The sequence below is a fragment of the Limanda limanda genome, chromosome 17 (assembly GCF_963576545.1).
Source record: "Limanda limanda chromosome 17, fLimLim1.1, whole genome shotgun sequence".
In the NCBI taxonomy this organism is placed as follows: Eukaryota; Metazoa; Chordata; class Actinopteri; order Pleuronectiformes; family Pleuronectidae; genus Limanda; species Limanda limanda.
Window position 1 is genome coordinate 5,906,809 of NC_083652.1, and position 21,323 is coordinate 5,928,131.

The following is a 21,323-nucleotide window of genomic DNA, read 5'->3' on the forward strand; positions in this document are numbered from 1 at the left end:
ATTTGTAGGTTGCGACCAGATGCTCACAGTGATTCGATGTAAGCATGTTTTTATCAAGGTCTTATTGTCATTATTTTTGGATTATATCATTAGTATATATATATTTAAATATATACTTAATGTGTAAATCATAAAAATATGTTTTGAAAATCGAAAGAAAAAGAGGCTTTTTGTGAGAGGCGGTTTTATTTTGTAGGTTGGGACCGGATGTTGTGCCCTTGTATTACGTCACCACACATGACGGAGGACCGTGACGTGAGCAGGGAACAGGCCGTGTTTGACAGATGTTTGTCCGGGACAAGGCTCCTCGCTCAATGCGGAGGGGACGCGGAGGGGAGCGGTCTGTGTTCGGAGAGTTACCCGCCGAGCAGCGCTCCATGACCGGCAACATGTCCGGGGAAAAGGCGTCGAATCCCTGCAAGAAGTTCCAGGCGAACATCTTTAACAAGAGTAAGTGTCAGAACTGCTTCAAGTCCCGGGAACTGCATCTGATGAGCGACCACGACAAGGAGCAGGTAACGATCAACTCATCACCTTTGTAATCACTGTCAACTTTCAATCTGAAAACCTATATGTGGAAGCTAAGTATTGTGCCAAATATTTCTTAGATTATTCGATCAGTCATTTTGTTTATTTTGTCTCCTGATCTAACTTTAAGAGGAAAAACATACAATCGAAGCAAACAAACATGAAATATTAGACATGAAATATTTCTTTTGATTATCTAAAATATTATTTGTTCATCAATAATCAGTTTCTGTCCATCTATTTCTGACTAATCGATTAATTGACTACTAGTAGCTTTGATTAAAAGTAAATTACTAGGTTTTGATTGAAATATGACAACATAATGGACACAGTTTAACTTCATATACAGGTTTTTCATTATTAAGTAGTTTTATATGCGGATTATCTCTTGACTAAGAGTTTACTGACAAACACATCTGATGGTCTCATTTTAGAAGAAAGCAAAATATAATGCTTTAGTCATCAATTGTAACTTTCTGTCCCATCAATGAATTGGCTGATGGTTCCACCTTTATTTCATTACAACCTTCACTGCTGCTAGCTTTCTTTAATATGTTTATTCAGCTGTATTGCAATGAAGCATTGGGATTGTTTTTCCATATAACAAATTTGTCAATTAATATAACATTTAGTTTATAAATATTTGACAGATATATAAGTTTACCTGTAAAAGATACATCTCTGTCCACTGACCAATTGATTAATTTACTACTAAAGTCACGGTTAATGTATTTTTTCAGCTGTATTGCAAGATTAGCATTGAGTTATATTTTCATATAATCAATCAAATTAATTTAGATTTTAATATATAAAATAAAAAATATATCAAATCAAGACAAAACCTTGTTTAAATTAAATTATACTTCATGTCCAAAAACCCTTGTTATTGAATTAATTTATTTAAATTTTAGATTGGGAATTCAGTTAAAGATAGATTTCTACTGGATATATCACCAATAGCACTGATTGATGACTAAAACCAAACATCATCAACACAGACTCTTTATTTATTTTGGTCTTTTTTAAAAAAGCACGGAGTGTTCCATGGCCTGTGGAAACCTCATTCCTGCAGGTCTATCAGTTGGAGGGGATGTCAAGAGACGGTCATGACGGCTTCCTACATGCCTCACGTTGTTGAAATATGTTATTACTGCCTGGTTCCACTGTGCCCTGTAATTTCAACCGTGTTGCTCAACCTGCAAACACTACACATGGTATTAGTCTGACACAAAGGACAAAAGCTGTGTTTTGCCATAAACGTTGTGTTTATATTGTTGTAAAATGTGAAGATTTTGTGTGTATGAAGATCAGTTACACGGTCAACAGAATCTCAATAGACATATCTGAATTAAATTAACAAATTATATAGATATGTATGAACAGTTTTGGATTTATTGCTTACTCACTTTAATGAGGTCATCACAACCTTTTGCTCAAACTGAAACAACCAGTTCTCTTTCTTTCTGTTCAGGCAAAGCCCATCTATGGCGGCTGGCTATGTCTGGCTCCTGAGGGGACAGACTTTGACAACCCGATGCAGAGGTCCAGGGTAGGACACAGTGAAACAGATACAAAACTACAGCACAGATTCATCCTCTTCTGCATCGCCACCTCAGTCTGTTACATTTGGTGATATTCTGATTTCCTTTCTGTGTTTGTCAGAAATGGCAGCGGCGTTTCTTTATCCTGTACGAACACGGCAGCCTGAGATTCGCCCTCGATGAACTGGTGAGAAACTGCTCCGAGAAAAAAAACACAAGCGAGTGATAACAAAGAGCATAAACAGGGAAGCAGTGTACAGTAAGCCCCACTCTGTGTGTGCATCTGAATTTACAGTGTGTTGGGATCACGCATGCATCTTTAGGCCAGATGTTGTGAGCTGAACCGCAGCAGATGATTTGGGCTTAGCCTGTCCTCTAATGCTCACATCCCCCCCTCCCTCCCTCTGTGATGCCCTCAAATCTCATTCCCTCGTCTCTTTTCATTCCAACACCGCAAACTGCTATCTGTTTAGCTGTCATTCTTCTGCACTCTGTGTGACCGGTCCTCGTGAAGCAATTTCACTATAGTTACCCCCCCGACTCCGACCCCTACACAAGCTAACCTGATGTCTGATCTCTGATTTTGCCACAGCCCAGCACTTTGCCACAGGGGACGGTGAACTTGAATCTGTGCACAGAGATCGCAGACGCCGAGCCCCGGACGGGTCAGAGGAATGCGCTCTGCATCGTCACGTCAGAGCAGGAAATATTCATCCGTGGTGACAATAAAGAGATCATCAATGGGTTGGTATAAATCTGTAAAAAAAATAATTAAATACATTAGCATTCAGAGGTTAGATTTTGCACGTTCTCCAGTATAATGTCTAGATTCTAATGTTTCTATCTTTTTCAACCAGGTGGAGCGAACAGCTTTCGGTGTATCTACGGACCAACAAACAATATCAGAAGAAAAAACGCAAAGTGGAGCCTGTCGCCACACAGGTAGCAAAGCAAATGTCCAATCAGTGATTGTGTACGCATTTTAGCCATAGTGTTTATATAAAAATGGACGTAGACGCAGGGTCTGGAAAGTTAAGCCAATGCAGAAGTGACTTGCTGGTACCGTCCAATGGGTGCAGGTCTCACTGTCAAGCATCAAAACAAAGCATATGTGTGATTTTGCATTTTTCATGGTCCCAAATGGGTGGATCCTGTCCTTGTTTTTGTTAGTTCTGATGTGTCATCCTCAGTCAGTATGAGACCAAAACCACAATATGAACATCAGGGTGGCAATGGAGAGAATCTTCAGACATAAAAGCATTGATCTTCTGGAGACTGTGAATGTAATTGAAAATTTAATCTGAATTCATTGGACTGATTGGCTATCCCCAGGCGAGGCTGAAATCTTGACTTGAATTATAATAATCAACTAAGCAAATTGTCATGAAGGTTCCCAAGCACATGTTCATGTTCTCCAGAGGATGAACCCTTCACAGTTTCTATAATATTGAAGCTAATGATTCAAAATAGTTATGTAAATAAAACCACTGGCAGTTCGCCATTTATTTAGGGACCCCTTTTTCTTTGGTTGTACTCAAAACACAAAAAACATGGCAAAAGTTTGGTTATTTATTTATTTACCTTTTTGTTTTTCACACAAAACATCAGGAACCCAGTCCAGCAAAGATGGCTGCAACAGATCCGGTCCAGTCCAGCTGTGGTCGGTGGCAGGAAGAGCAGCAGGGCAGGGGCCCGGATGTGACCCCCATCTGGACTGTCACAGACACTGAGGCCCCGGGCCCGGAGCAGACCCCTGCAGGTGCCACAGAGTGCAAAACACAGACACACACAAACAGGCTTTTGAGTTTATCAGCCAATCACAGCCATTTCCTGTCCCCTTGCATCGTCCTAACCTCGCGCAGATGTTCACACACTTTAGAGCTTTTTATTCAAACAGTTCATTGAACCCCGGCTACAGCAGACACGCACACTGAGCACTGATTTGTGTTCGTGGGAACCAGCTGGGGGAGTCTCTGACCTAACAGGAAATCACTCGGCCTGACAGACACAAACACAAAACAAACGGGTATTTCTAACCTTCAGACATCATTAAAACCAAACCTGATCCATAAAAGAGCTCTTAAACACGTCCTAATAGGCTTGTGGAGTAGCACAGGACAGGTATTCGTCCTTGGAGTGTTGTGACAGTGGACACCAGTGCCTGGCTGGCGTCAGGATTATTGCAGGGTCCGGAGAGGTTGTGTAATAAAGGCCCGGACCGACTCCTGCTGACTGTGCCTGCAAGCTGCTTCATTAGAAGGTCCCTGTCTAATGACTCATCCTCCGTCAGGGTTTTTGCTCTAGTCATTGAATTTTTTAAAGTGTTTTACTGGCAGGGGCAGGAGTACCCAGACAAATCACATGGTGGGGTTTTGAAAACTAACTCTTGTTTAGTCTGATTGTGTATTTCTTTTAATGTATTAATCAATCAATGAAGAAGGGAGGTGTGTGTGAGAAATCCAAGCCAGTTTCCACAAACATTTTCAAAAATTCTGAGGGATTGATCTGCTTGTTGTTCCTCTGCATCTCCACCAAGGAAGCTGTGTTTACACCTCTTGTCATATTACAATAATAAGCTTTACATTGACTATATTTAACTATTCATTTCAACTGAATTTTCCATTCATATTTTCAATTTAGAGCTCTTATTGTTTGAAACTTAGTGATATGAAGCGTTTTTATCCCCTTCTGCTCAAGGGGATCTATTGTTGTAAGGTGTCTGAGGACACTGGAAGATTTGTCTCTCTGAAATGCTCTGTCCATTGGATCATGTTGGTCCTGGGTTGGTCCTGGGTTTTTCCCTCACATACTATATGTTGACCCCCTGCTACCCTCAAAGGATGATGATTTAGGGAATGGATGGATGTTCAAATCTCTGAAAAGAGCTCAAGTACTTTCTCAAACCAGCAACGTCAAACATTTTGTTGAACTCCAGTCTAAAAACACATTTTTTTTTTGCTTTCTATATCCAGACAACGCATCAGCCTTCCAGCGCCCGGTGTCCAGAGACCCTCTGACCTTGGATGGCAATGGCAGTTTCGGGAACCCAGTTTTGGATTTGGTGGCCAACGGCAACATCACCCAGCCGGTCCAAGCGTCAACAAACAGCAACAACCAAAGCCAGGACAGAAGGTTAGAAGAGAATCAGCAGCCAATTAGCAATTTCCAGCCAATTCTGATGAAAGCATGTAAATAACTTTTCTGTAGATCGTGTTTGGCAGCGATCTGGAGTTTATTTTCTGTGCATGTAGTCTGTGGGTAATAGCCCTTTAAAGTGCCCTGGCAAAGGGAAAGGGGGTCCATGTGCTAGCAATTAGCACAAAGGACATCCAATGCCTCTCAGCTTCCCCCCAGCGTAAAGCCGAAACAGCCATAGCACTCCGCTAAATACCGGATCAAAGCCTCACGCTCTAACCCTCCATTAGATCCCACTGCTGCATTTTTATATTTAGCTTAAAGAAACCCTCCCAGTTTGAGCATGTAAACGGGTCACGTGAGGAGAAAACGTCTCGGCCCTTCACTCGTTCCCTTTTTGGGAAACAAAAAACACAAAATACTTACCCCCCACCCATCCCCCCCCCCCCCACCACTGCCCCCCACCCCCACCACTGCCCCCCACTACCATCATCCAAATAAGGCCAGAAATTCCAAAACACTGTTGTAATTAGATATCTGAGGCATTGTTTCTCAGGACCTTTCTCGCAGACTGTCTGCCTGCCTGTCAGGGAGAGTAGGATTCTGCTAAAAGCTCAGTCTGAGGGCAGAGGACTGTCTGCACCCATAGAGGCAACTCTAACGTTCACTGCTCAGGAAGAAAATCACAGAAATTTCTCAAATATGTGGAGGTAAACCTGCATCACCGTCAAATTCTCTTCTGCTTATGATGTTCTGAAAGATTCAGAGGGACGGCAAAACAGACACAGAGCCCATCTGGTCCAAAAAAAGACGAGAAGACAGAAAAGACATCTGATGTGGTTTTGAAAATATATCAAAGTCAGAAGTACAATATATTTTGTCTGCTTTTTAAGTGTTGTTTGTTAATTTAACATCAACCTACCAAGGATTGTAAATTTGACACCTTTTATATCATATGTGTGATTAATATTGTGTATAGCTGCATTCAGACTTCAAGACATTTTCCTGAAATTTTCTAGAAGGCCTGTATGTGAGAATGTCTGAGTCAGTTGCTGTGGATATGTTGTGTAACTTGTTTTGACCAATCCCTTGTAAATGTCTGGAAAGTATCTTTGTGAGCCTGTGTGTTCATAAAGTTTCGTCCACGCTGCGTTCTTCATATGCGAAAGACAAATGTCCAGACCTATTTGTCTGGATAGTCGTTTCTGTAAACAGCTTTAAATTAGGTTGACGTGACATTCACCTTATGTTAATGAAAACTGAGACTCCTTGTTATACAGTAACGCGGTGTCAGTGAGACCACTTTTTATTATTCACCATGTAAACAATGACCAAAAACTGTCCACAAAAATGTCAAATTGTCAAAAGCCAAACTAAACTTTAATAATCATCTGCAACTAATTAGCCTTTTTCTAAGCTCGTTGATGTAAATTTAAAATCAAATCAAATCAAGTTTATGTTTTAAGCACTATTACACTGACTGGGGTTGACCACAATGCTGTACAATAAAAACTAAAAATAGAATTAAAAAAACAAGATCAAAGAATAGTAATAAAATAGAAATAGAATGAGAGAAGATAAAAACAAAGTCATAGAAAAGTTAAAGCCACCCAGTAAGCTTAGAATGACAATAATTCAAACATTTTGTCAAACAAATACACTAAACATGCCAAAAACCAGTAAGTATATAAATAAGAAAATATAACTGAGTCAGGGGCAGTTAAAAGCCTGAGAGAACAGGTGGGTCGTCAGTCCAGCTTTAAAAGACAGAAATTCAATGTGTGGATTCAGTGTAAAGTTTAAAACAAATAAGTTGTCTTTGTTTCTTCTAGCAGTGGCGGTACAGGAAAGAGGATTGTGGGATTGGACGTCACCAATAAAGAGCAAGAAGGGGGGGCAGCCGTTTCCAGCAGGGGCAGGAGTGAGGCTCGCAACAGCAAGCGAGAGGTAAATGAAATATAAATCATCTCTTCATCTTTTATTAAATTGTGCTTCCACTTATTTAGCCTTGATGAAATCTCTATCGAGAGGTGAGGAAGGAGCTGATCCCCAAGGCAAAGCTTTCAATTCACTAGTCGACCTACAGTCCGACCCTCATACGTGGTGATGAGCTCTGCGTAGTGGCCGAAAGAAGGAGATTGTGAATACAGGTGACCAAAGTTGTCTCCGGCAGATGCCTTGGATGAGTCTAAGAGATAGGGTAGAACCGCTGCTCCTTCCATTGGAGGTTTACCAGTCAATGCCATAGGGGTAGATCCAGAACTCACTAGAGAGACTTTATATCTCATAAGGTCAGGGAACACCTTGGGATCCATCAGGAAGAGCTGGATATAGCTTGGGTGGGGAGAGGGCGGGAAAACTGGAAAACCCTGTTAGGCTGAGTGACTCCATGGCCCAACCTCGGATTAGCAGAAGAAATGGTTGGATGGATGGAAACTCTCAACAGATATTTAATAAATGTAATGTAGTGAACAGCAGCTAATGTTTCCAGAGGAGAAGTTGTGTTTGTTGACAAATACAACTAAAATACTTATATCGGTTTGTAACCACATTGTGGATTGTTAAGCACTCTGTGTTTGAACAATGCTAAGAAATGCTAAAAATGAAACAATTGTAGTTTGAGATTCTCAACAGCTTTCACTCATATCAGTAGATGCTCGACAGAAAGGTCATGAAATGTGGTTTCAAAATTGTTGCCACAGCTTCAAGTTCACACCACGCGAAACCCAGCACAGATTTTCTTAAACTCTGATTTTTAAAAACCTGTTTCAGAAGAAGGAGCATAGAAGAAAAACTAAGAGAAAAGACTAGGTAACAGTTTTGCTTTTACGTAGTTGTTCATGCTCAAGGAGACAGAAAATCCATTCTTTTAACCAGTAAACACAAATGCCATATTGTTCATGTAGGTCAGCAAACTTCACAGAAGGAACATGAAAAGAAAAATGAGATGTCAGGTCCTGTAACGATTGAAAGCACATGTCCTCGTCACTGTGGACGTTTACTACACTGTGATACGTGATGCTGATTAATCTCAGCGTGGGTTTGTCATGACTGGTCTGGAGCTGCCACTGGGCTGGACTGGTTTGAACATGACTCACACAACCAGGTGTTCTACAGAGAAACAGCGACGTCACTTTTACGACGAAGCTTTTGAGCTGATCCAAAACCTTGAGCTCTAAGACTCCTCTTAAATTCTCCTCTGTGACAGTCAGGGTGCAAACACAATTGATCCGCTTCCATTTAGGACGTTCTCTTCTTGAACCATCATTCAGTCGATGGCAAGCGCTAAAAAGCAGGTGATGAGAGTTTGGCATGAAACGTGTGGACGAGTTGATCCTGCCGTGTCAAGGCGTGCGTGTCTGACAGCATTTGAGGGTTCATGTGTCAGCAGGTGGGACAGAGTCTGTGATTCACTCCGAGCTGCAGCATGTTTGAACTCAGAACTGGTTTCGATGCCCTGAGGTTGTTCAGTCCACCCGCTCCTGTGTGTCGTAATCTGGGAGCAGGCATTTTTCCTTTCAGACTTCTTTCCAGGGATTCCTGCAAACTTGAACAAGTCTTATCATTGGGAGCCTTTAGACTCTTTACGAGAATTTCTGCAGAACCACGTGACCACGCCTGTGTTTGCTGAGCTCGATGGACTGTGAGGAAGTGAGGAGCTCCTCGGTGTGCACATCAGTGAGGGAGCGATACTATGTGTTGTCGGACTGGTGATTACAGAGCTGAGCGCGTGTCTGTGTGTGACAGTGTCAACAAAATGCAAAAAACATGGAGATAACCTGTCAACACACTGTCAAATAAAACTGTTAAAGTTAAACCAGGTTTTCAGCTGTGAGTCAGGTTTAGTATTTCCAAAAATTAGGTTTTGCACCCCCCCCTTCAGTTAGTTAGTTAGTTAGTTAGTTAGTTAGTTAGTTAGTTAGTTAGTTAGTTAGTTTGTTTGTTTGTTTGTCAGCTGGATTCTGCATAAACTACTGAACAGATATCCGCCGTTATTTTTTTATTTTGCATTTTCACCGGATTCCCAGTAAATAGATATCTGTGAGATATCTGAGTGTATGTAATTTGTTGCAACTTCATTGAATTTCTTGAGATTATTAGGCTTTGGCGGAGGTTTGACCTCTGATGTTTTCCGTGACCTTCAAAGAATACAACATGATTAGTATTTGGATTGATGATAGGTTATATTTTGGGGTTATTTTGTTATTTATTATCATACTACAAAATGTTCTCTCTTCCATATTAGTATTGTTGTTGTTGTTGCTGCTGCTGTTGTTGTTGCTGTTGTTATGAATAATGAAGAAGAAAAGAGCTATAGTACATTAAACCAAAATTAAGAAATATCATTGCACGATATTAACAGACATTTGCAGATGTTGTTGCACATACATACCCTCACTCGGCCCTGTGGTCCCAGTGAGTTGCTTCCTTCAGAAGGTCGTCGGCTCTGTGAAGGCGGTGTGATCTCAAGGTGTCGTCCAGCTGCTGAACAGTTGGCACATCATATTATACTACAGTATGGAAAACCAGAAGAGAATCCAGGCCCAGAGGTTATGCTTTCATCTTTGATTGTTAGTTGGTTAGCTGGATTGCTCAAAAACTACCCAACCATGATATTTTGTTGACCGTTAGGGACATGACCTCAAGGGGAACCTGAGGAATGCAGGATCTGTTGTGGATCTGAATTAGGAGGTTGATTGAGGAATTTATTTTCACAGGGCATTTTTCAACATTTTCATGGATTTCTCAGAGAATACAGCATGGATCTGGATTGGAAAAAAAACTAATATTGACATTCTAGTTAGGCTACTTGTGTATTTGCAGTCAGTGACGGTCAGTAACTGCTGTGACAGCGCTGTGATAAGATAACAGACAGTAGCAGAAAATTGTTATGTCTTGATATCTCGATGTGATCTTATAAAAATTAGAAAAGTTTCTGGTAGAAAAAAAGACTGAGGTAGATGATCTTGTCATAAGTTGTTGAGGAAGGTGCTGCTGGCTGCAAAAATATCGGCTTTGTCCTGACATGTTCATTTTCTCTTCACAGTGAATTGATCAGTGCTTCAGACTCATAGAATAAACCAGACTTCACGCACATCAGCTGCGTGTTCCACACAAGCACATTTTCAGAATAAATTGTCCACTATAGAGCTGTTGTTGGAAACGTTGTAAAGGTGTGATCACACTGGTGCAACCCAGATGGGCATCAGTGTCAATCTTTGATTAAACACACAGGCTCATTCCAGAGGATTTGCCTCTTAAATACACCGCCAGCACTTTTTTATCCCATGAGATGATTTGGTGATTTGTAGGTTTGTTTAACCAGCCAGGAGGAGGCCGGACCAGCCTGTCCAGAGTTCATTCAGGAAGCCTGAATGAGGAGGCCTGAATGAACTCTGGACAGGGAGCTGAGATTGCCAAGACACGGGACAGGCTCTGTCTTCAGCGATTGTTTAAGGGCGAATAAAAAGAACTTCCCTTTGCAGCCGGAGCACCGTGTTGATGCATATGTTGTGTCCTTTGATAGTTTTCAATGTAAACGAGAAAAAAACTGAAAAAATACAAAGAATGTTCTGTAACGATTAAAGTGGTAAATTTCCCCCCCCATTAAAGTGGTTATGTAAGAGGGAAGAATGAATCTTTTGAAAAGCAGTGGATCAAGTAAACAAAAAACCTTGTTTCATTTTACGCTGTGTAATACAGACTCTGATGGGAGCCGTCAAAGCAGCTCTGTTGGCCTGCAGGAGTCTCTGCATCATCGCGATTGTGCTGCCTCTAAAACCTTTTCAAGCATTCCACGGCCGAAACGCAGTCATCCATGTGCAGTGCACTGGTGATGCGAATAAGAGTTTAACAGACGGTGGAGAAAAGCCTGCTGGGCTCCCTGCGGTGCTCTACAGCAGGCCTAATCCTCACATCTGACGGCCCTGCCAAGGATCGGTTACTCCAGTTGAAGGAATGCAGACTGCAAATCTGCTGCCGACCTCATTGAGGAAACACTGCACATCCCCGCATCACTGAAAACCTGTGTATGGTTCTGAGTTTTGTGATTTCATCTGTTCCTTGATTTTTTTATTTATTTTTTGTCTTCCACAGAAGCTACACTCATGCGGAGACTTAACCCAGCTGAGCGCACCCCCTCCTCAGAGACGAGCCAAGTCTCTGGACCGCAGGACGTCAGACACTGTCATGACGGTGAGTAATCTGTAGAACTTTTTCAACAAATAAAAATAAAATGTAAACCGAACCCCTGACCTTTTGACCCACAGTGTAGATTAAATGTATGGAAGTCCCAATACCGCCCCCTAGAGGTGAAACTGCTCTTGATCCCCATGCATGTGACCATGAGTGCTGACCATAGACTAAAGGTGCTGACCAAACTGAGTAGGTGGCAGTTGAGACTTCTTGATTTAAATCCATAGACTGTATATGACAATGGACATAGAATCCAGATTTTGAAGCCAATATGGTAGTGCCTGAAACCTGTATTTTCTTGAATGACCAGCAGTGGGCTACTCCAGTAGTTGTTTCTATAGAAGTCATTCTCTTTTGATTTATACCATCAGTAAACTTTTTCCTAAGGAGTTTGTTTTTCTCAATCTCTAGTTTCAAGTCTTCTTCAGCACAGCATAATCATTTAGTAAATTATTTCCCCTTTTAGAGTCAAATAGACCATAAAGCGCCGTATAATGACTGAAAGCGAGTCCTGTCCCCTGATCCTCCAAATATGCTGACCTTGGTTTCAAACATCTCAGATGGTGCTGCTCAAAATGTCAAACTTGAGGCTGAAAACAACAGGATTATGTCACTGTGGGTTACCACTTGGTCATATAGCACACCTTGTGTTGTCCTGATCGCTGTGAGGTCAAACAAACCAGGTGTGTTTATCTGGGTGTGTTTATTTCCAGTGTACATCCCTTCAGTTAGGTTCACACTTCATTCACTTCAATCATGTTTTTTTTAATTCTGATAAAAATGTATTTTAAAGCTCCTGGACTGTTTGTGTTGAAAAAAATCTAACCTTGATGCATTTGCAAAGTTGAGCTTCTCTCATTGACTCACAAAACTTTCACCGAATTCTTTACAAATCTGTAAAAGAAAAAGCAAGTCAATGCAATTTCTGATTGGCACTGGTATAACAAAACCCTTGAAACTCTTTTTTCACAGGTTTGATTACTGACAATCAATTTCTTCTGTTCTTTACTTTTAACTTTTTGTTTTTTCTTTTAACAACATCAAATATTTTTACATCGTATTGTCTTTACAGCCGGATCTATTAAACTTTAAAAAAGGCTGGATGGTGAAGTTGGATGAAAATGACCAGGTGAGCTTTTTAGATTCCTAAACCAAATGTTTGTCGTACTTAAGATTTTATTTCTGCTGCTTTTATTCATCCTTTGCTCCCCTCTAGTGGAAGAAATACTGGTTTGTGCTGTCGATTGACAGTCTGAGGTTCTACAGGGACTCGATGACTGAGGAGGTACCGTACTATTTGATGTCTTACTTAGTAAAAACTTTTTTTATATATTGTTTTTCCTTCAACAAAGACATATTTTTTGTTTCTTTTTCTCAGGCGTCGGATCTGGAAGGAGAAATCGACCTGGCTCGATGTTATAATGTGTCTGAGTATCATGTGCAGAGGAACTACGGCTTTCAAATCCATGTAAGATGTTTACCTCAACAGTTCCAAAACTGAAGAGCTGAAATTCTACCTCCTGCGTGGCCAACAACTCATATTTCTTTAATCCTTTGTTTTAATGTGTAACAGACCCTGATGGCCGTCTACACATTGTCAGCCATGACTGCAGGAATACGCAGGAACTGGATCCAGTCTCTGATGAAAAATGTTAATCCAGCTAACACTCCTGATGTAACAAGGTATATTAGTATAAGTCAAAATACTACTACGTTTTTGTAGCTTAATTAAATAGGGAAATCACTATTTCCTAGAAAACCCAAAGGTAAACAAAGAAAGAGATTATTGAAATGATTTCTGAATTTTTCATACACAGTTTACCTGGCCACCACGCTCCCCGCAGTGCACCTGAAGCCCTCCCCAAACCAGATGTGACTCAGGATTCTCGCTCCACTGACGTCCCCACAGAGAGAGACCCTCACCACAAACCCAGGAGTGTGGTGGAAAGGCGGCGGGAAGGACGCTACAAAACCTACGACTGGGCTGAGTTCAGACCTCAGAGCAAGTCGACACTGGAGTCTGATCATCAGAGAGATAAATCTCCCTGCTCTATGGAGCTGGTCGAACTGGACAGAAAGAGGAGGCGGGAAGAGAGGAGGAAGAGGTACGAGAACATGCTGGGCTCCTCTCTGAGTTGGGACAAGGCTGGCGGTAAGACGGACAATGGTGGCGTCAGAGCATTGAGTCCAGAATCCCAGCAGAGAGTGGAGGAAGAGATAGAGGAGTGCTGGATGCAGGTGGAGAAGACTGTGTTCAGACTGGATAGGACTGTCCCACTGTTTACTGAAGCCGAAGATACTGTGGAGATGGAGAACATGCTGAACGGCTACAGGAACGGGGTGAGTGCGATATATCTGACTTCATCTCTGAGTAGAGATAAACTTGAGCCTTACCCATTAACTACACAAATGCAGTGCCTGTTCTAAACCTGACTGTTTAAAATGGGCTGGTCTCTTGTCCTGTTCTAAAGCCCTGGAGCTACTTCAGAATTATTCCTTGTCATTAGTGAGTCCTCCTCAAACAGTTCTACAACATACTGTCACTTTTTCGTGTATGTGCTGGACGTTGTGTGCAGAGCTTTTTGTGATCAGTCTATTGTGCAGAGGGAAGTTTCTGTTCATCCTACCTGGATTATCTGCAATGAAGAATTTATAGTCAGTGCATTCAAGAAGTGAAACTGAATTTGCTTTGTTGCTATTCACTTGTGTGTGGTGTATATGTTAGTAGGAATGATCAATTCAACTGGTGTCATTTTTTTTAATTCATTGCATTTCGGCTATTTCAGAGGTTTGGTAACAATCTACAGAATCTTCCGACCCAAGTTCACAACTTTTCAAAATAAATGCCCTGGAAATTAGCTTGGTTCAAACCATTTCAGCAAAAAAACATATGTTGTGCTTTACTTTGATGACTAAGTGATGAGTATTGTTGTCATTACACAGACAACTTTTATAAATATTGAAGGCATCGCATGACCTTATCTCACCAAATTTGACTCAATAAGTGCCAATAAGTTGAACGATTCACAGACAGACACACAGACATATCTGGAATTATAGATTAGCTTCACACAGACATGTCAGTATCTTTGCTTATGTCAGACTTGTGTGTAGGAAATGTCTCTGCTCTTACATTACCATGCAATTTCATTGTTCGGGGGCGTGCCCGACAAGCCGCTATAGGCATGCATTATGCATATGTGAGGAATTGTAAAGTCACAATGATGCAGGCTACAGATGAGGTGTTTCAGGAGAGTTGCCCTTTACCACAGAGCTGATTACATACTGTCCTCCAGACTCTATGTGCTGCAGCTTTTAATGCAGCTTTGTGTAATGAATGTTGCTGGATCTGAGTTGTTGCCTCTGCGTTGTTGAAGGTTGAGGATCTGAAGCTTCAGCTGGCAGAGTCGGAGCGCCACAGGCTGGAGCTGGAGGCTCAGCTGAGTCCAGTGGGGGATCATCAGCAGGTCACACTGGTAAAGAAATAAATCCTATTTTCAGCCTCAAGTCTGTTTGCTTACATTTCGTATCTGTGCTCAAACATGTGGTTTCTAATCCTCCTCTTTTTTTTCCTAAGATGGAGCCTCCTCTGGGTCCTGAAGAAGATTTTTGTCCATTGGACACAAATGAAGATTTGTCAAACTGCCAAATACTGAGCCTGAAAGAAGCATTGGAAGACACCAGAGAGGTGTCACAGCAGCAGATCATTATCGCACAGGACGTGACGGAGCAGCTCAGCCTCAAATCACTTTCGTCCACACCTCAGCAGACGCCGAGCATCTGGCTGCATGATACAGAAGGAAACTTCCAAGAGCTGGGAGAATTCGTTCCTGAGGGTGTAGCCACTCCTTTATTTTCACCTACATCAGACATTCTGTCTCACAGTGATGGACGACTGTTCGAACTAAACTCTGAAGACACAACAGCCGACCACCAGAGTCAGCTGGACAGAGAAGACAGTATGCCGTTTCCCACCACAGCAACACAAATAAATAACAGTGAATACAACTCAATTCCAAGCATTTTAGGGAAGCCGTCAGAGGGAGACGACAGCCCAGTCAACTGCCTCATAGAGCAGCACATCCCTCCGGACCAGGCGATGGTGAGGAGGCTTTCCCAAGAGGTGGAGCTGCTCACCAGCCAGAACGAGGCTCTCAACCAACGCAACCAGGAGATGCTTAACCAGCTGACCGAGGCAGACCGGGAGATAGAGAGGCTGAAAGCAGAGCTGAGCAGCAGGTACACCGAACCCCATCACCTTCCAGAGGTGGAGCAACAGGGGAACATGAGAGCAGAAGATCTGGAGAGGGAGCTGAGCCTGAGGAACCAGGAGCTCCTGGAGGCCCAGACGCTCATCACGTCTCTGACAGACATTTTGAGGGGGACAGAGGCAATGCTCCAGCTGAACGTCGAGGAGGAAGAAGCAGGAGGGGAGAAAAATGACCCGAAATCAGAGGGTTATCTGCTGCGGTGTTTTGAGGCTACTGAAGCTAAGATAACAGAGCTGGAGAGGCATCTCAACCGATCAGAAACCAACTGTGAGGAGCTGCAGGTGCAAAACGCTGAGCTGAAAGAGGCTGAGAGATTTTACCACCAGAGAGCTGCGGAGGCGGAGGCCGACATCAGGAGGCTGAATCAGGAGTTAGAGGTGGAGAGGTTCAGGCATGAGAAGAAAAGTGTTTCTGGTGAAGAAAGGATCCTACAAGTGATAGAGGGGATGGTCGTGAGGTTGGACGCTTTGGAGAAACTTTTGGAGGCAATTGGCAAGTTGGATTATGGGAAAGAAAGAGAGGATGAGGAGACGATGCCTGCAATGCTGAGTCAGCTGAAGTGGGAGGAAGACTTCTGGAGTTTGCTTTTCAACGAATTCCGTGCCGGCACTTCCCAATCGAATGAGGAGAAATGTGTAGAAGCGCTTCTCAGAGAGGTGGCAGAGCACATGGTTGTAGAGAGGCAGATGCTGCTTCTAGGTCATTATTTACTTTCTGGGATCGATTCATGCACAGATGAGGGAAGGGAAGGTGTGAAAGATCTGGATGTTATTTGGAATACCGCAAGTGTGACAGCGACAGAAACCCAAAAGACAGCTGAAACCAGGGTGTTTGATTCTATTAACCAGCTGTGCCACATTGAACATTTCAAAGCAACAACGCAAATGAAAATGTCTTTGCTAAACTGCGTCGCCTCCGCCCCTGATAAGCTGCAGCTGATTGCAGAAAGTTGTCGTGATTTTCATGTTTCAGAGCATCACTGGTTTGGTTTAATTCACTCCGCAGCCACCGAGGCACTCTACTGCTTCCATCTAAAGCGGCTGCAGTCAAAATGTGAGAAACAGCTTGAAGAATCTAAATGGAAACTTCTCAACTGCAGCAGCTGTGTCAAACTGATCGGGGAGAACAGGGAGCTAAAAGCAAGACTGTCAAATCTAGAAGAGCAGCAGGCGTCCACATGTGGAGATACGAGGAACATGTGCTGTCAGACAGATGAGATTTCCCCACAGGACACAGGCATGGAGCTGCAGATAACACAGGCAGGTATTGTTGATCAAATTGGGGAAGAGGAAATGGTCGAGTCGTCACTGAACTGTACGGACGTCCCACTTCTGGGAACACAGGAGGTGTCGAAAGAAAACTCAGAGGACAGTGTTGAATCTCAGCAGGAATCAGATCCAAACACGGAGATTGAGCAAGTTTTAGTGCTGAGAAGAAGAGTGAAGGAGCTGGAGGAGCTGCTGTCTGTCACTGTGGATGAGATGAGCCAAGAGTTTGAGGGCAAAATGATTTGTGTTCAGATGCAACATGAGAAGGAGACGGAGAAGCTCAAGGTAGGAAGTGATAAATGTTAGATTTCTTCTTAAAGCCAGTGTTATATGAATAAAGCTGTACATACCACACACTCATTTGGAGATAATCCTGACGCTAGATACAATTAAACAGAAACATTAGAATTTGTGTGCAAATGTTTTTGTCGTTCACATAACTGCTCACATAAAAATAGGTAATAGGGGTTTTTACTGATACAAAGAGGTTTTCATGTGTTCCCACCCCCAGGCCACATGTCAGAGAGGGTTCCTCTCCATGGAGCAGTCCCATCTGAAGGTCCTGGAGGAGCTGCAGCGCCGACACCAGCAGGAGGTGGAGCGCCTCCTGGTCGAGAGAGACCAGCTGCTGGAGGAAGAGAGCTCTGCAACTGCGACTGGTGAGAGGAGTCTGATTTTACTCCAACCTGTTTTTTATTTTGGAAACTTAGAGCTCACCTTTCTCCATTTTTTATTGATGCAGAGGAAACAATATGATCCGATGTTCTGTTTTTATTAGAGCCTCTGTACCAGCACAAAAATACAAATTTTTTCATATCAATGTTTTCACTTTGCTGTTGATACAGATTAGTGATAAAGTAGAATAGTTACAACATTTGTACATTTTCTAAAGTCACCTCTGTCGCGATTTATTCTGATATATTCTACAACACTACCACTTTTTTTTAACTGTCAGTTTCTGCTATCTTACTCAAACACAGTGTTTCATATAGTTATATTTCGATATTTTTTTTTGTTTTTGTCTTTTTTCTGAAGCAATCGAAGCGATTAAGAACGCTCACCGTCTGGAGCTGGAGCGCGAGGTGCAGAGAAGATGTCAGTCAGAAAACAGCAATGAAAACAACATCCTGGAGATCATGCAGAGACAACACAGGTACATAGAGTAATGGTTTCCCATTCATTCTCCTGGGAAGTATGTGTGTTTAATATCTGTGTTTATCAATGTGTCTGTTAAAGCGAGGAACTGGCTTCCTACCAGCGGGAGCTCGAGGTTTTGTCCCAGCAGTTTTGTCTGAAGTGTCTAGAGAACGGACACCTGGTGCAGGCTCTGGATGCAGAGCGGAGGGCCTTGTGCCAGTGCCAGCAGGAAAACCAGGACCTGAGGACCAGAAACCAGGTGACACAGACTCTTAAACCCATCTGATCACATTTCATACAAGAGATCCATTGTGTAAAAGCAAACCATAAATCTTCTGTAATTTCGTTTCATTAATATTCTGCTCCATGTGGCAAGACTTTGGAATCTCCTTAACAAAGCCTTGTATATATGTGTGATCGATCTCAGTATATGTCACATTCTTGTAAAAATTTATTTTTATAGTTAAACTGGCAAATCCCAGTGGATATGAATACATTCCATTCACGTATACTGTATTCTATTGTTAGAAATTGTAGACTGTATATATTGATGGACGTCACGACAGTTCCCCGAAAATAATCCAAAACACCTCAGAGGTTTTGGGTCATTTTAGGTTGTTCTTAACACACTGATGTTTTTCAAGTGGTCAGCTTTGTGATTTTGAAGAAGTTTTTTTGTTATTAGTTATTTGATGCAATCAAAACAGACTGAGATGTCATGATTGACAGCTGAGACTGAGTCAAGATTGCTCGATAGCATGCATCAGTGGAACATCAATACTGAGGATCCGTCCCCAGATCACGACTGCACAGACTCTGGCTTCAAATGTGCAAGATGGCAGTGTTTGTATCCCGGATATTTTGCCCTTATTTCTGGATTGTGAGAGGAAGTGGAGACACGTCATCCATCTTTATATACAGTGTATATTAGGAATATTGTTGTTACATCACTGGATTCATCTGATACTTAAGAAGACATATTAACCTGATGATTCTGTTTTTAAGAGCTGTTCAGTGTTGTTAAGTGAGAGGTCTGAGTGTTCTGTCTCGTGCAGGAGTTGAGCAGTCACCTCGCAGCAGAGATAACCAGACTGTGTTCGCTCGCCAAGCAGGACGAGCTGCCGTTCAGTCAGGGAATGGACATCTACGAGATGGAGGTAAGTCTCATCTGAGCCAGAGAGGACGAAACCGGTTAAACTTTGAATTACAGAGGGCTGGCCGCACACCTGGTAAAGTGAGCAGAGCAACACATATTAAACCTCAACCATGATCTGCAGCTGGTTAATTAAAACTGGTTTTGTAGTTGGTTTGATTTAAACTCAATGTAGATGGTTTAAATTAAGCTGAGTCTGCGGCTAGTTTAAGATTATGTGATTTTTTTTTAACTGCCTAAACAAGATTACGTCTCAAAAAATTAAAATGCCATTTGAGTGTGAAGAATGTTTGGTTCTGTACTTCAGCTTTATCTGACGATATGAAACTTATACACTACATAGCCTGCCATATATACAGAATATAACTATATATATATAAAGATGATTAGCTGAAGGTAGTTTTTTGTTATTTCAGATAACCCTGCGAGTGAAGGAGTCTGAGGTTCAGTGTCTGAAGCAGGAGATCACATCTCTGAAGGATGAACTGCAGTCAGCACAAAGGGTGAGAATCAATAAACACCAAGGAACTGTTAGACATATTGATAATATATACTGTATATTGATCGCCTATATGCTCAGATACTAATTAGCTAATCAGAAATTTAGATTGTAAGCCATTGTATACATGTGTTATATAGTGACTTATTTGAAATGAAATTGAGTTCATACCACAGCCACGTATAAAGACATTTATAAAAAAATTGTTTTAATAGCCATTTAAAAGAGAATAAGGAGTTGGCCAGTCTGATCTCTGCAGGGAGTTTGTTCTATTTTAACAGAAAAGGCCTGGTTACCCTTGTTTCTCAGACTAGTTTGTGGAATAGCGAGCAAGTCCTTTGATGAGGACACAAAGTTAAAGAAAGTTAAAAAAAAATCTGCATCCACACCATAATAGAATGAGCTTTTCCCAGGCTCTGTCTGAGGTGTATATCGGTTTAAGGTTTTTTGCATTATTTATATATATTTTATATTATATATTTCCCATATTTATGTGACTTTTCAGGACAAGAGGAACGCCACAAAGAAGTACAAGGACATGTTCACAGAGCTGAGCATCGTCAGAGCCAAATCCGACAGAGAGGTGGACGAGCTGAGAGAGAACCTGAAGCTGGCTCATCACGCTCTGGACCAGACTTCACCTTGAATTTATCCATTTTCACAACATTTATCTTCACTGCGACATTAAAAATACTTTACCCTCAGTATTATTCTCAAAACAAAACAAAAAATATATGTATTTTATAAAACCCGGAAGTCTTATCCTCAAACCCACACTGTTTTTTTAGATGAAAGATTATCAGTCACTTCATGACCATGTATTTAACACTGTTTGTGATTTAGCTAAGTTCTTCCTTTAATTATATTGTCAAACGTATATATTTAAATCTCTTTTTTGTTTTGTCTTTGACCAAATATCACCATTTGCTGTATGTATAGTATTATATCCGTACAACCAGGTTTTTTATATTTAAAAATAATTTGCACAGTTGCATGTTTAGAAGTTGTTTTCCAGCCTCTCGTCACTGCTGTATATTTCTTTTTCAATAATTAAATAATTTAAATTAAACCTGTTTCCTGCAGGTAACTTCATCCATCAAACACAAACTGTAATTTATATTTCTACACTTCAACGTAATTAATTTGAAATGTTTATTAATTGAATTTGGCAGATTAAACCAATAAGTTTCTTTGTGTTGTTGTTTGTCATCATGCTACTCCTCAGGTTAATTAGGGTTATCAGTGTCAGGTAACATGTTCCATTGCAATGTACAAAAATACTGAATGGAATAAAATATTTAGAATGAAAACAAATTAAGAAATTAATTTAAAGAAATGTGTAAAAAATGCCATAGGCCGTATAAGGCACATATTGTAGGTAAAGTTAAAGTTAAACATACATTATTCACGACCTACATATGTTGAGTAACTTAAAACTTAAAAGCACTGAGTTTCAAAGTTTATTTTGACCCAGTGGTATTTTATATGAATGTTATTTAATCAAAGTTGATCTAATATATAATGATACAAGTGCTGTTTTAAAGACAGACTCAACGAGCTCAAGTTTTACTTTAAAATTGTCAAAACCTTGTAATT

The 21,323-nt window shown here is 41.4% G+C and overlaps 1 protein-coding gene across 2 annotated transcripts; it reads left to right on the forward strand.

Moving 5' to 3' along the window:
- Positions 1-311: 311 nt before the first annotated feature.
- Positions 312-20,823, forward strand: LOC133022551 (myosin phosphatase Rho-interacting protein-like). 2 transcript variants are annotated; one of them, XM_061089371.1, is made up of 22 exons: positions 312-515; positions 2,000-2,077; positions 2,191-2,256; positions 2,662-2,813; positions 2,927-3,011; positions 3,678-3,828; positions 5,042-5,201; positions 7,037-7,151; positions 11,301-11,399; positions 12,472-12,528; positions 12,616-12,684; positions 12,778-12,867; positions 12,973-13,082; positions 13,217-13,739; positions 14,777-14,875; positions 14,977-17,223; positions 17,450-17,597; positions 17,974-18,091; positions 18,175-18,334; positions 19,131-19,232; positions 19,645-19,731; positions 20,233-20,823. In XM_061089371.1, exons 1-22 carry the CDS (start codon positions 315-317, stop codon positions 20,371-20,373), a joined length of 5,058 nt encoding a protein of 1,685 aa, XP_060945354.1. In that variant the 5' UTR covers positions 312-314; the 3' UTR covers positions 20,374-20,823. The 2 variants fall into 2 exon arrangements, with proteins under 2 accessions (XP_060945354.1, XP_060945355.1); XM_061089372.1 differs by having other exon boundaries at positions 7,040-7,151.
- Positions 20,824-21,323: the final 500 nt, after the last annotated feature.